The following is a 15,313-nucleotide window of genomic DNA, read 5'->3' on the forward strand; positions in this document are numbered from 1 at the left end:
AGAGGAGAGGAGAGGGGAGGGGGGAGAGGGGAGAGGAGATGATAGGGGAGGAGAGGGGAGAGGAGAAGAGAGGGGAGGAGAGGGGAGGGGAGGGGAGAGGAGAGGGGAGAGGAGAGGGGAGGGGAGGAGAGGGGAGGGGAGAGGAGAGGGGAGGAGAGGGGAGGAGAGGGGAGGGGAGAGGAGGGGAGGGGAGAGGAGAGGAGAAGGGAGCACTTCCCTGGGGAGCCCCCTCCAGCACTGTGTTCCGAGTTCCTGACCTGCATCCTGCTTGCCCGCAGAGCCTGGCGAGCCCTGAGTGTACCAGCATTCCTACGAGGGCACTGGGAGTCTGGCTGAATGCCCAGCCCCGCGGAGACAGAGGGCTAAGGCCATTTCAGCTCGAGTCAGAGCCATTTCTTACAACTCCTCTCAGTGCCTCTTCTTTTCCTCCCTTCCTGCCCTCAGCCATTGTGAGCTGCAGGACCTCAGGTTTCAGAGGCGCTGGGATCCCAGGCCGGGGACCTGCTGGCTTGGCACTGCACCCCTGCTGGCCAGGTAGCTCGGCCCAGTTTCAGTGGTCCCTGGCAGGGGAAAGACTGGGCAGCCATTGCCACCAGGCCTGCTCCTTCGCCAGTGTGCAAAACAGATTTTCAGCTGTGGCCGTAGGGGTCAATGTTGGCATATGAGGCAGCTGGGGAGGTAAACAGGAGTGGGGCACTTGTCCCTGCAGCACCTTCATGGGGTGCTTTCCCAGGGGTAGCGGTTTTTCTGGGACCCAAACTCTCCTGTGCTTTAGGTCAAAGGCATGATGCCCCGAGTATGCACTGTTGGGTCTTGGGAGGTAGCTATTTTCTATGTGGAGGTAGAGGACTTCCGAGGCCCGGCCAGTACTACAGGGTAGTGGGCTCGGGGGCTATGCCCACAGGCAAGACCTAGTGGCCAACCTCTGAGGTCCCCCAAGTGGCTGCGTGAATAAGCAACCCCCACCCCACCCCCACCCGTGTCAGCAGACGTCTTGGAGTGGGTCTGGTGTGCAATTTCTCTCCGGGCTGTCACTTTGGCTCAGCACTTTCGGAGCTAACAACCTTTGCCAGGGAGTTGCACTTCTTGTAAGCATCTTGTAAGCAAGCGGCTAAGCTCCAATTACCTGGTGACACTTGTAATCAGGACTGGCAGACACCTTTGCAGTGGCACGCAAGATAATGAGGGCGGTGCTCTGAGTTGCCCGTACTTCTCAAATGCAATGCGTGTCCTAGGGGGCTTCAAAACGTTTTTGGGAAAAATATGCCATTATCTTTTCATTCCATTTTTTTCCAAGCTCTTTTTGAAGCCCCCCTGATAATTATAATTATAAATCAAATCAGGTATTGGCTGGGGAGTCCAGATTCACTGGACTTTGAGCCTCAAAAGCACAGGATGGGCCAGGCTTACGAACGACAGAGTGTTTTCTTTTCTGCAGCAATGAAACAGCTAGTATTTTCAAATAAACTTAAGAGTAGATGGCAGGACACCTTTCATTTGGATTATTTCTGGAAAGTGCTATATTCCTGAAGGCCTAGGAGGTCTTCTCAATGGGAGGTGATGTCAAAAAGGCATGGCTCTGCCAACTCCTGGGATAGCCCAAGTTTCCCCCGTGGACCGGAGCACCTGCTCAGATGCAGGAATAAGGCTGCCCTGGTGGCATTTCTTGATGGCCACTAGGTATTATCGGCCATTAGGTATTATCTTGAAAACAGAGTGCCTAAAGTGAGGTGGCTAGACTGCAGGGGAAGAGGGGGTGCCTGAGCCTTTCCCTCCTCTTGGGCTCTGAGGTGGCACGAGGAGAAAAGCACATGGTGAGATCTGCCCACAGAATCAGTCAGGGAGAGCCGAGCCCAGCTGCCCTTCCTGGCTTTGTAACTTGAAGCAAAGGACTCTCGTATTTCACACCGTGCTTATCCCAGGCCTGGCTCATAGCAGGTCCTCACTACAGGATCGCTCCCTTCCTAAGCCGGGCCGCCAGCATGGCTTAGCATTGCCTTAGACGTAATGATGTCTAGTCAAAGGACTAGCCCTTCTTAGCCTACCGACATACACCCGACACTGGGAAGGCAGCCAGGGGCAGCTGGGAGCACCTGATTGATTCTGGAGAGTTCCCTGGCCTGCCTCCTTTGAGGGCTCCTCTGGGGGAGCCTCTGCTGCCCATCAGGATGCACTCTGCCTTGCACTGGCCTGGCAAGAAGGAGGGCCCACAAGAGGCTGGGTTGAAGGCAGAGCGGCACGCTCCTGTTTGGGGGAGAGCGGGCGCCTGCAGGCAGCCTCCCCGTCCCTATCATGGGAGACACCAGCAGGAACTGAGGCGCCTGGGCAGAAGCTGCTGTGCTGTGTTGAATGCTTCCCTGGTTAAAGTTTCATCAGGTGCTGAAGACAGCAGAAGCCCATAAAGCAAATCTGAAACCCTTTCTACGCAAAAGCAAGAGTGCTGCCCTTGAGGGCTACAGAGAAGGGGTAATTTATGGACACTGGCTGGTGTGGGCGCTTACATTGCTGTTCATACCCATGGCATCGAGGCGTGGATTTCCCCAAATACTGACTTAAAGTAACCACATCCATGGGGACGCGAAGGAGCCGGTGGCCTGCCCGATGCTAGGACAAGGCTCCGGTCCAGAAAGGGGCGAGGAATTACTGGAGAAAGGTAGCACACATCTCCAAGTCCGAAAGCCCTCGGCCTCTTCTGATACTTTCACTGCTTCAAGCATGGTTTCCTGTCCTCCTCTGGGGCTAGGCTCATCGCATCTACACTCGTGGAGATGCCCAACTCTTTAGTCTCTGCAGACAGGAAAGCCACAGCATTGGTTCTGGCAACCAGTTTGGAAAAAAACACTGTTGTTGTTTTTTTTAACTTTTATTTTTTAACAGCCTAAACTTCTGTCAGCAATAACAGGTAAGCATCTGCAGTGGGCTGGGCGGCCTTAACCTGGAACTGGAGAAGCCTGTAGCTTCCTGGCCCCACGGTGAGACATGACTGAGAGCACGCAAAGGAATCAACCATGGCAAATAGAGAGGCGCTCTTCCAGTCAGCAAGTACTGCTTCTGCCCCAAAGCTCTCCTGTGCACCCGCACGGCCGCCGCCTCAGAAGAGAAGGGGTGGGAAGTGGGGGGCCGGGGTCCTCCATGGCTAGACACCGAGGCAGCAGCAACCCCAGAGCCAACACAGGCTCTTAGGGGATTTCTCAGAAGTGACCATCAGAATACCGCTGATGGCAGGCAGGGGAGGAGGACCACAACCCCATTTGCAAATGAGCATGACCTCTGAAATCGCCATGTCAGCAGTTTGTGCGTGCTGGGCCTTCTATTTCATAGTGCCGTTTTGCGTTAGAGAAAAACGAACTCCACTCCTGCCCTCCGAACCGCGTGATGAGTAAGACTAACATCTCGGGCAGCCGCAGGGTTGCTTCTTAGCTTGTAGGAGTCTACTCCCCTCTCACACCCCTGCTTTCTTGGGGTGAGAACATTTCCCGTAAGATGTGATCTGGGGACGGGGAGAGGTGAGAATGCCCCAATCTGGGTTTCTATCCTGAGCATGTAACAGGAAGAGAACCAGAGTCCGGGTGGGCTGAAATGCCACCAGAAGAAGGAGCCCCGCTGGAGTGTCAGACGTGGAATGACAAGAATTCCCTGCAGCATTTAAGCCAAATTCAACTAGGCGGAAAGCCAAAAGCCTACACTGAAAATCCCCGTTTGTAATATATATTTCAGCCTGTCACGTGGGGGAGGGGGCGACCCACAGCCCTTTAGATGGACCTGAACAATCCAGACCCCTTAGTGGTTGTTTTGGTAATACAAGCAATTTGGGTTGAGAAGCCTGAATTCCACATTTAATCAGACCTTTTTGTCTGTTGTCCTTTTTCTTTTTAAAAAAGGTCATTTCTTTCTACCTCCTCCCCAGTCACTGTATTCACCCACAGTAGTGAATTATGAATCTGAAGCCCTCTGTAACCTCACGCACTAAAAATATTTCCATGTCCTTCCAGGGCTTAGTCCTTCCCTCCACCCTGTCTTCAAGCCATCGATTCCCAAATGGCACTTTTCCGGGGTTGGAGCTGCACTTCCGGAGAAGGTCGAGGTCGAGGTCGAGATGCGGCCACTCAGCCCCATTTTGCCGGAGCCGGTGTGGTGCTGCAGTCTGAACAGAGTGGGGTTTTCCTGGCCGGCAGGGACAATGCTGACTATCCTTCAGGAGGATTCCAGAGCCTCGCTAGCGAAGCAGTGCTGTGAGGCGGTACACTGTAATAGGGGCTGCCTTTCCCAAGTCTGTTCAAAGCAGCCTGTGAAGACTTACCTGGTGGATCCAGTAGGCAATTTCCCCTGACCTACCACAGCCAAACAGAGGCCATACGCGGTCCGTAAGGGTAAGAGCTGGTCGTCACTTGGAGCGGGGACACATCCGGCGGAAGAACACTTGTTGCTGGGCAGCTTTCGCAGAACTCAGAAGCCGGGACACACACGCTGTCACATACACAGGAGGGGAGGGATTTGTGTCCACGGGGAAAGAGCCTTCAGGTGTCCTCTTCCTCGCTGGCACCGCTGCTAAGGAGAAAGAGAAGCCGGTGAGTGAGAGCCCACGACCAGGGAGGCAGGCAGCAGACGGGCGAAAGCCCAGGCTTTGTCATCAGACTTGGGGATTCGTGTGCCGGGTGCATGCCCCAAGGAAAGCACCGGCCAGCAGCAGGGCCTTGGGCTCATCACTCGGCTTCCCTAAGTTTACATTTGTTTATGGACAACAGGGGCAGCGATGACCACACAGCCTACTTTCTTGGGTTACGGAGCAAATAAAACAATGCATGTAAAACGCATACTGCCAGGCCCGCAGCACCGGAAACACCACCAAACCTGTGGCAGATGAGACCATTTCAACGCACAGCGCCTGTCCCCGCAGGGTTTCCCAGGCTGCAGTCTTCGCGAAGTCTTTACAGTCTTCCCCCTGCAGAGTGGCTGATGGGGTGGAACCACTGACCTTTCAGTGAACAGCTCAGCAGTTAGCTCCGTGCCACCAACTCGGGGTACAAAGTAAGTGGGTGGCTACTTAAAGGCGCAGGTGAGGGCTAAAAGATGGTTTGTTTTTTTTAACTTACTAGATAAACTAGATGGCTAGTAGAAAAAAGGAACTTGACGTCTCCCAAGCTTGTCATACACTATTAGGAGGGAAAAAACCAAACAAGGAGAGGCTCTCCATCATCTCCCCAGTGGCATGTCTCACTTGGAATAAAGTCAGGACTTCAGCTCTCCCCACCGGGGCAGGCAGTGCATTCTGGAGAAGCTATGAGCAGCAAGCCCTCCTTTAGTTTTTAATCTCAGCACTGATTCTTTCTTTCACAGCCCTTAGCAACTGCTATAATTATTTGTGGGGTAGGTACACTCTCCCCACCCCCAATGGGAGCATAAAGAGGAGCAAGCCTGTCACTTGTATTTACTGCATTCCTAGCACAAGTAGATGCTAGGCACACACGTGTTACAAGGAGAAGGGCAGTGAGGGTGGACAGCAGCAGAAAAGGAAGACAGGAACAAAGGGACGCAGTTGGAAACGGCTGGCTTTCACTGCCCTGGCCAGGGCACTCAGGCCCGGGCCAAAGGGAGGTGCGAAGAAGCCCCAGAGGCTTGCAGAGCCGCCTGCAGCTCAGGGCCCTGGCTTCCTGGCTGGGTCCCGGAGCCCCTGGGCGCTGCCCATGGCTTGTCTGCTAACCAAAAGGCCACCCTCCAAAGAAAGACGAAGCAGCCTGAGGGGCACCGTCTGTGGGTCACTGTGAGTTGGAGAGGGCTGGAAGGCAGCTGTTGTGTTTTTGTGCTGGGGTTTGTCCAGAAACAAACCTGCTGAGAGGGGACACCGTGCATCTGGGGCAAGAAGGTGACGGGCAGGAGGAGGCAAAAGAAGCACACTGGCCTAGGTGCTTCCCATCCACTCCCAGCAGTCACTGGCTGAAAATAATGACCAGAGCCAGCCTGGATGGAGCCCTTACTGTGTGCCCGGCACGCCGCACCGATTCTTTCTACTAATTGGCACAACAATGCTAGGACCCAAGGATAAAGAAAGTGAACCTCTGCCAGATGTCAAATCTAGGTGACACAGCACACACAGTAAGATGGCGGCTGTTTCGATTCAAGGCCATTCTCTTTGGCCCAAGGAAGGCTTCAAAAAGCCATCAAGTTGGAGGGCTTGGTGGGTGGCAGAAGTGTTTCCTTTGTTGGAAGCAGGACACAAAAGGAAGAGGCCAGGTGTGCAGCAGCTCCAGCTCTGGCCCCAAGCCTGTCCTCTCAGAAGAGGCTATCTGTGTCCATGGAGTCTGTGCTCTTTGCAATCATTTGTGGAAAACTTTAAGGGAAACCAGCCAGAGCAATCGACTCCTTGAGCTTCTGAAGCGTTTCAAGGTAGGGAGGCCTAGAAATTAAGGCAACTGTATTCCAGGAGCTGAAGGAGCCAACTCAGCAGCCCTCCCGGTCCTACTTTGCCCTCCTCCCACTCCCCTTTCCTGCCTGCGGCCAAGTCACAGGCCCCCATGCCTGCTGGGAGCCCTAGACAGTAGACTGTCACCAAGGAGCACATGGAACAAAGGGCCTTTCAGAAAAGCTGCTCACCAGAAACAAGGCCGAGCTGGACCCAGCGCCACAGCCACTGCCCCCTCCCTGCTTGGTATTATGGCGAAGCAAATGCCCATTGTTTGCTTATCCCCTTTTACTTTCAAGGTGAGAGGTCTAGCATGGTCACAGCGCCCCTGCCCTGTGACTTGTTTCCTGGCATTGAACTTGGGGTCTGTGGTCTAAAGGGTTTCTGAACCTACTGAGTCTGTATACAAAACTGTCTCTGTGTTCCTTGGTCTGAGAGTGGCCACAATTCCCATCACAGTTTCAAAGAGGTCAACAACCCTCAAAAGAATGAGAATGATCAAATACAAATAAAGCAAATGCCTCTGGAATTCCTGGGTTCCTCAAGACGTGCAGAGCAGGCTTGGGGAAGAGGTCAGGAGTCCTGGCTAGAGGGTCGTTTCCCTTAACGAACCCTCCTTCTTGGGCATAAAGATATATTTCATTGCACGTAGAGAAACGGAGCCCCTGGGTGTCTGGCACATTGTTAAGAAGCGCTTCACTCGCTTACTGTCTGTTGACCATTTGCCCCACTAGCCATGATGGAAAGCACAACCGTGAACAGGAGGACTCTGGTTGCCCTGATGGCGCCTCGTCTGAGCGAGCGAGCCGGTGCTTACCTAGACGCGCCTGTGCAGTACCAATGGCGTGCACTGGACGGCTATCTTAAAGGTGGTCAGTCCAAACCCATCCAGTGGCGCCGTGGCAGAAAGCCCTGGGGGGATCTGCTTCTCTAAAGTTTAGAGCCCTGTTTTCTAAAGTGGGTGATCTCACCCCCGGGGTGCGGCAACAATCCAGAGTGGGCAGCAAAAGTAGACACTTAAGACTTTACCTTGGGTTATGATCTGGAATACGAGAGTTTTTAATTACTGGGTACACAGAGTACATTTTTTTTCAAAAAAGGGGAAGAAGGCCATACAAGTTTGGGAATCTATGCTCTCGCTCATGGGTAATGTTTTAAAATCCATTCTGACAATCAGTCTTTTAATTGGTGTATTTAGGTCATTGACATATAATGTAGTTATTGCTATATTAGAGCTTAGATCTGCATTGGATGTCAATTTTGCCTGCTTTTCTGTGATATAAATATATTTTAGGATTGCATGCATTATGTTTTTTACTGTATTTTAAATAATTTTTTCAGTGGTTGCTCTGGGTATTATATATATAGTATCATATTTACTAGTTTTGACAGATTACTAGTTCAAATGAAGTGTAGAAACTCTATCTTCCTTTTTATCCCTTTACCTTCCCATTTGTAATTTTCTTAAACATTCCTGCCACATACATTCAGAATTACTTTAAACTGTGTTAATTTTTTTCTTTTAATTGCCAAATGTAGTTTAAAAACTGAAGAGGTGAAGGAAGGAGTATTGTACTTACCTATCATTTTGCTTTCATCTTGTTCTTTGTTTTTAAGCAGTGAAGAAAGAATACTTAGCTTTGGAACTAATCGTAATAAGCTGTCATTCCCAATGATGAGGAAACAGGATCTGAAGGAATCTGAGACACGGGCTCTGCGTGTAGGCTGTGTAACAACAGAGAGTGAGGCACCATCTCTGGAGGAGCCTCGTTCACCTTGGCTACAAGCCCGTCGACCTGCAGGAGACTTCCAATAGCCTGTAAGTCTTGACTTTCTTTAAGTGAAGTGGCATCGTTTTCTACCTTGGCCATCTCTCCTCTACCGGCCACAATGAAATGTGTGCTTGGAGCGTGACTCGAGGGTTATGGAGATTCTTCTGATGCCTGTGTTTTTGAGGCTGAACTAGCAGTGTTGGGCAGACAGTCCATTCTGTAGGGGTCTTTGCCATTGAGAGAGGCAACATTATATAGTGGCTGTGGAGCCACACCAGACGGAAGTAGTTTCGGAGTCATACTTTGACACTAGTGAGCTGGGGGACCTCTTCTGCTCTCAGTTTCTTCCCAGTCATGCTGGCTACTGCACAGGCTTATGGTGAAGGCTGGATAATGCAGGTCATCAAAACGGTTAGGCCCCTGTCTCAACCCAACCTGGTTCCTATACAGAGTCAAAACCTACATACCTCCTTCTAACTTTTCTTCAAGCGTCCTACTTTTATCATCTGAAACATTGTATTACAGGGCACACGGGTGTTCCTGTCCCCCAGGTCCCCCGTGTGCTCACTTGGGGAGTTACCTACAACTGTAGGGCTAATGAAATGCAGATGCTGGATTCAAAGGCTGGGTCTCATGATTCTGACCTTGCTGTTTGTCAGGTCTTTAGACCAGGCAGTCCCTCCAGAGCTGGGGACAAACACAGAGTGAAGCCTGGTGAGCTGGTCTTATCCCAGTCGTGGACTGACCTAGTTTGAAGTGCTGCGGCAGGTGAGGGAGCCCTGGTGTCACTGTGGGCTAACGGCGGGGCTGCTAATCAAAGGGCTAGCAGTTGGAACCCCCCAGCCACTCTTGGGAGAAAGAGATGGCCGTCTGTTTTGGTAAAGATTCGCAGGCTTGCCCGCCCCATGCAGCAGGTCTACACTGTTCGGCAGGGTTACTAGGAGTCGGAATGCACCTGAAGGTAGCGGGCTCCCTTTTGAATTTTAAGAAAGAGGCACTTATGGTTCCGTGTGGGATTCTGTGCTTGGTTTCCGGATCCCATCATGGAGCTGACCACAGTGCTCGCTCATATCATGGCAGAATCCTGCCCAGGCAAGGTGGCACGAGATCTAACTATCACACCAGTCAATGCACCTCAACGCACCACCCGCCTGTCAATGGAGGCCTGTGGGATCTGGTGTGGAACAGGTTTCAGCAGAGCTTCCACGCTAACATGAAACAGAAAGAAAGGCCTGGCATGTTACTTTTGAAAAGGGCCCAGGGAAACCCTCTGGAGCACAGTGATCTAATCTGCAAGCGATTGTGGGCGGAAGCAGGGCCAGCTTTCCTTCTATTAAGCAAGGAGTCATCATGAGTAGGAGGCAGAGTCAAGGCAGCTGACCAACAATTTTAAGAAAATACACTTCCAGGTCCTTCACTTTAATACGCACTCTTCCCCCAACCTGGCCTGCTGAGGAATATGCGTGGAACCTGTCCGTTCTCTCTCTGGTCACCTCCACATTCACAGCCACCTGCTCCTGTGTCAAGGATAGAGTGCACACCTCCCAGCCTCCTGAATTACCAGTTAGGTTAGCAGTTCAAAACCAATAGCTGCTTTGCAGGAGAAAGATGAGTTTTTTTACTCTCCTAAGGATTTGCACTCTGAGAAACCCGCAGGAGCAGACTGTCAAGCCCTACGGGGTCACTTTGAGTTGGGATCGACTCCATGGCAGAGTTTGGATTGGTTTTGGTTAGTTCCATATTGCCTTGTTTCTAAGAGAAAGACCGACAAGGGTTAAAGCAAGAAAGAGCGGAGACAATCTCTTATGCCATCCAGACAAAAACTCTTGGTAAGCTTGTGTGCCTGACCTATCCCCTACTGAAGGATTAAAATTCAGAAGTGAGATGGCTGCCATGGGGTGTCCATTAATATGTTCATTAGAATGGCAAAAACCCCACGAAATCAGACTTGATCTAATCTGCTGGTGTGATTAGGGAATCTTACCTGCAAATTCAGTAAGCTCAGCCCGCAGTGCGAGGTTTGACAAAGACGTGGATCTGAAATTCATATAAATGGCCCAACATGCCAGGATTCACACCCGTGGCTACTGCGATCTCAGTTTGAGCTAGAATCTCAGAGTCGACCTAAACGTGTGGAAGGAGACGCATGGTTGCTTTCTGAGCTCTGGTAGGAGGAAAACGCTTGGCTCTGGGAAGGGGGAGCTCAGAAAGCCTGAGCTGGAGTGCAGAGTGGGCCATGTGCCACCCTGCCAGGAGCCAGGGGCTGAGGCCACGGGCAGCTGGTCTTCTCTCTCGGCTGGCCCTACCGTCTGACGAGGAGCCCTTCCCAGCTACTGTGACAGGGAAGGAGTCATCAGGGCATGCCTCACGCCCAGGCACATCCAGTCTGCAAACACCTGCTGACTGAGGACTGCTACGCTGGCTGACAATCTTTAGCCAGTCCATACAGTTAGGCAGGTCAGCCTTTCTGCTACTGCCCCAGAGGAAGGCTTATGAGAGGCGCTTAACAAAGTAGGTGGCAAGCACTTTGTCCTCAGCACGTTGAATCGTGTCTTTCCAAAGCTTCTAGCACAACTTAATTTGGTTTGGCCTCACTATGCCTGCAGAATCCTTGCCTATTTTATTTATTAATTGTTGTTGCAAAAGGATCGTTCAACTCAGGAGGCTAGAGCTATTAAGCAGATCGGCAAGGGAGGACGGTTAGATTCAGCTGAGATTCAGAAGAAAAGTTTGGTGTTCTCCCAAAATTAAGCCACCCAGGCATGGTACAAGGAGCTAATTGCAGAAGACTTAAGCGTTCAGCACCTGAATCTCTTGCCTTCCTCTCTCAGTAAGTAGGGGAGAGCCCTGCTCGGGGAGAGGAAGGAAACATTCAGATCATTAGACAGGGCAGAGCTGTCCCTTCTGTCCTTCACTCACCTGCCCCAACAGCCTGGGCCCACGACGTGAGATGAAAATCTAAAACAAAGTATCATGTGCTCTGAGATGAAAATCTAAAACTAAGTATCATGTGCTCTGAGATGAAAATCTAAAACAAAGTATCATGTGTTCTGTGTATCCAGGGAAAATCCTGGTCAGAAGACTTGGGAGGTCCAGCCCAGATTCTTCTGGGTAAGTCGGGACCCAGTTTCCTCAAACGGGAATTCAGGATGGTTTGGACAGGTGAAATTCAGGAAAATTCCAAACCTGATGATGTGAAAGCTGTGCTCCTGGCTAAGTGGCACACTTGCTGAGCCTACTGATTTGTTCTCATTGATGATGGTCTCTCTCTTGCTTCCTGGGTCCCTCTCTCTCCTCTTCAGTCTGAAGGGTGGTGACCTACCTGCTATCAGTTCTTCCATCTCTTTACTGGTTGGGCCCAAACCAAATGAATGGTGCAGCCTGATCAGCACCTTCTGGCTGATTAGCATCAGCCCCGGGAGCAAGCTCTTCCCTGCTTGGGCGCCTGTGCTGGAAGTCGGCATGTCTGCAGCCTCACTGCATCTCTCTTCCCATGAGCCTTCTCTCCTTCACTCATGGCCACTGGCACACAGAACTGACTTCATGCCCTGGTACACAATCTCAGACCATGCAACAGCTACAGGGTGGCCCTACTCCCTCCATTCTATAAGTGAGAAAGTGGAGGCCCAGAGGGCCTGACTGACTTGCTCAAGGCAATGCTTGTAAATGGTAGACTGAGGTTACGCAAGTAGATTCCAAGAACCCTCTGTAATCAAGTTGGATGGCACGGGCCTGTCTTTCTGATATCCAAGCAGATCCCGACTCAGTGTCGTCCCCTGAAAAATAGGGTGCTACCAGGAGGTGTGGCTGTGAGACGGGCAGGGCATTAACCAGATAAGGAGAAAAGAGGCAAGGCCAGGAGCAGGAAGTGCAGCCACTGGCCCGTTCTGCAGAGCCACTGAGAGGCTTGGGTCTTGGTGAGGCCTCAGGTCCACCCGCTCATCACAGAGCCAACTTTGATCCTCAGGCACCTTGCAAGTTGCTCAGTTCTCATCAGCAGCTGTCCTCTCACTCCACAGGGGCTGAGTGTCTGGTGGAGGGTGGTGGTGTGGTAGGAGTTAGTCTGATTCCGAAGTCCAGGGGAGCGGCTAGCAAGCGTGCCACACAAAGGAACTTGGACAAAACCTGCTGGTGGATGTGCCATTTGCTCTCACATGTCCCTGCTTTGGAACTTAGTCCTTTGCTATAGCTGAATTTCGAATGGAATAATTTCTATCCTCAAAAAACCCCACCTTTTTTTTTTTCAAGTAAAAAAAGTAACTTTTTCTTTATTGGTGGTTTGTACTTTCTGAAGCAAACAGGTATTATGAACTCTTTTTTTAAAGGAGGTGGTGGAATTCCATAATATTACCATACTGATATATGCATATGATCTGTCCCTCTCCCATGCATACATGTAAATACATGCTTCACAGGCTTTCATAATCTGCTCTTTAAAACTCAATGGTCAATTACGAGTATCTTTCCTTATCAAGAAGTACCTTTCTGTAAGATTAAGCTCCATGACAGAATTGTATGGATTTGTCACGCCCAATGGGTTATACACTGGGAGAAAGACGAGACTTTCTGCCTCTGTAAAGATCGACAGCCTCGGACACCCCCAGTGGCCGTAAATCTCTTCTGTCCTGCAGGGTTGCTATGAGTCAGAAGAGACTCTATAGCAGTGGGTTTGGAGTTGTGGTTTACTATGGGCTATTGAAGTTATTTCTACCTCTTCCCTATTGCCTATACCTCAGTGACACACATCTAGGGAAACTCCAGGTGCCCTGGTGGCTCTGTAGTTAAGAGTTTAGCTAATAAACAAAAAGTTGGAGGTTCAAACCTACAGCTGCTCCAAATGCCACATTGCTTGGCAGTCTGTTTCATACGGATGACAACCTACGAAATGAAACCCTATGGGCAGTTCTACTCTGTCCTGTAGGGTCACTGGCAGCGGGAATTAACTCCCAGTGGATTTGGTTTTTTTGGTAAGGAAACTCCCTGGGTCATAGGACAGTTAAAAATCAATGCTGTTTTTCAGAAAAGTTTTAGATTATTGAAAAATTACCCAAAAAGTACAGACTCCTCATGCCTAGTTTCCCCTATTAACAACTTATACACAACTGTATGGCCCATTTCTTAGTCAACCAGTATCTATACATTATTTCTGACTATTCAACCACAACCCAAACTATAGGGTATATTTAACCCATCGCGTCCCTAAAATTACAGAGTCGAACTGCCTCTGGGTTTCTGAAGCTCTAAGTCCAACTCAGAGTGACCCTATAACTACACAGTAACAATGCTCTGTGGGTTTCTGCGGCTATAAATCTTGATGGGAGCAGAAAACTTCATCTTTTCCTGTGGAGTGGCTGGTGGGTTTGAACTGTTGATGTTGTGGTTGAGCAGCCCAACCCAAAACCCACTACATTACCAGGGCTCATTACTATTAACTGGAGTCCAGATTTTACTCATATGTCCTTAGCTTTTTTTTCAACTGCAACAGCACATTGCATTTAGTCATGGTGTTTCCTTAGTCTTTTCTTGGCTGTGAGAATTTCTCAGATCTTGTCTTGTTTCTGGTGCTCTCGATAGCTCTGTGAGAAGTACTGGTCAGATCTTTGTGGAAAGTCCCTCAATTGGGATTTGTCTGATGTTTTCCTCATGATCAGACTGGTGTGATGGGTCTTAGAAAGGAGAGTGACAGAGGTCACATGCTACCTAAGTTGACACCGTCAACCTGACTCGTCACTGTTGAGATTGACCTGATTACTGCCTGTGGTAAAGTCTGCTCCAGAGCACCCCACTGGAATCACCGCCCACACCTCCAGAAGGAAGAGGGAAGTCTCCAGGTGGAGGGCTGACGGCAAGTCGTTCAAATTCTTCCGCACTAAGATTTGTGTCTTCTCCCTCATTTATGTAGCTCGGCATGGACTTGTGGACCTTTATTTTATGCTTTGGGCTGTAATCCAATACTACTGTATTTATTTTGTGACTTAAAGCATTCCAGATTAGCTTTGGGGGACTCTTTTCATTTGACTCATGTGCCCTGACGCAACCCCACACCATGTTGTTTTGCATATTTCCTGCCCTAGGTCAGAGCCTGTCACTTCTCTCAGAGCAAAAGGATTCCCCCTGCCCCCTTCTAAATTGTATTTACTCTGTTGCTGTGGGGAACCTTCCGAGCAGAACACATGCCAACTCAACAGCAGACGTGCCTCAAGTTGGGCAAACCCTTCTCCGCCTCCTGTTCTGAGTGGCTCCTCCCTCAGTCTCACAAACTCCCGCCCTGAGCTTCCTGATTAAGCCTCCCAACTGCTGTTGTCAAGTTGATCCCATATTGATTGTTCTTAAAAGAGTACAATGCTCCAGGTAGATTGGTTTTACTGGTTAAGGTTTTAAATGGTTTGGTTTCAAGATGACATCAGGGCATCGTTGGGGATAGAGGCCTCACCCTACTGTCTGGGGGAGGGTGGAATGCATTTCTAAAGCCATCGACTCGCTCCAGTCCATTCCAACTCAGAGCAACCCCCCAGGACAGAGCAGCTCTCCCCTTGTGGGGTTCGGAGATGATAAATCTTCAGGTGAGTGGAAAGTTTCGTCTCTCTCCCACAGAGTAGCTGGTGGTTTTGAACTGCCGACCTTATGGTGGGCAGTCCAACATGTATGCCACTAGTAGGGTGCACTATTAACAGATGCCCTCCAGAAACAGTCTCTCACAGATGTACAATTGCATATAGGTTTGTGAAGGCCTCTTTCCTCATCCCATGGCCAACATGTTACAGCGTGGATGGGTCTTTCTGTCTGTGTGGTTCTCCTCTCTGAAATCAGTTCCACATTACATCCAGTCTTCTACTGACCTGAAGGAGGAATGTGCCATGGGGGCAGTAAGCCTTTGCTTTTCTCTGTCCCGTTGGCCCTCCAAACTCCCTCCCCTGCCTCAGCATTGCTAGTTTTACAGCACTGCGGCTCTCCTGGGGCGAGGCTGAAAGGAACCTTTCCCATGTCTCCTAGTAGGGCCCGGAAACTCTGGGGGTGCGGGAGCCAGGAGCAGCAGAAACTAGCCCAGGGGTTTACCTTCCCTGCTCCCCACACCTTCAGAACATCCACCAGACCCAGGTCCCTCCCTCATCTTCTCCTGGCATGTGAATAATGGAAACCA

The 15,313-nt window shown here is 50.5% G+C and overlaps 1 protein-coding gene across 4 annotated transcripts in view; it reads right to left on the bottom strand.

The window, feature by feature from the left end:
- Positions 1 to 2,279: 2,279 nt before the first annotated feature.
- Positions 2,280 to 15,313, bottom strand: part of TRIM44 (tripartite motif containing 44) — a 159,874-nt gene continuing 146,840 nt past the window's right edge. Inside the window, exon 6 of one of the 4 annotated variants that reach the window (XM_075545881.1) lies at positions 2,280 to 4,548. Coding sequence is in view for 3 of the 4 variants with exons in the window: in XM_075545880.1 (XP_075401995.1) it covers positions 4,471 to 4,545 (75 nt within the window). In the remaining variant the exon portion in view is untranslated. The remainder of the gene's footprint in view (positions 4,549 to 15,313) is intronic. The other 3 variants (XM_075545880.1, XM_075545884.1, XM_075545883.1) reach the window with 3 other exon arrangements.

Source organism: Tenrec ecaudatus, chromosome 4 (genome assembly GCF_050624435.1).
Source record: "Tenrec ecaudatus isolate mTenEca1 chromosome 4, mTenEca1.hap1, whole genome shotgun sequence".
Classification (NCBI taxonomy): domain Eukaryota; kingdom Metazoa; phylum Chordata; class Mammalia; order Afrosoricida; family Tenrecidae; genus Tenrec; species Tenrec ecaudatus.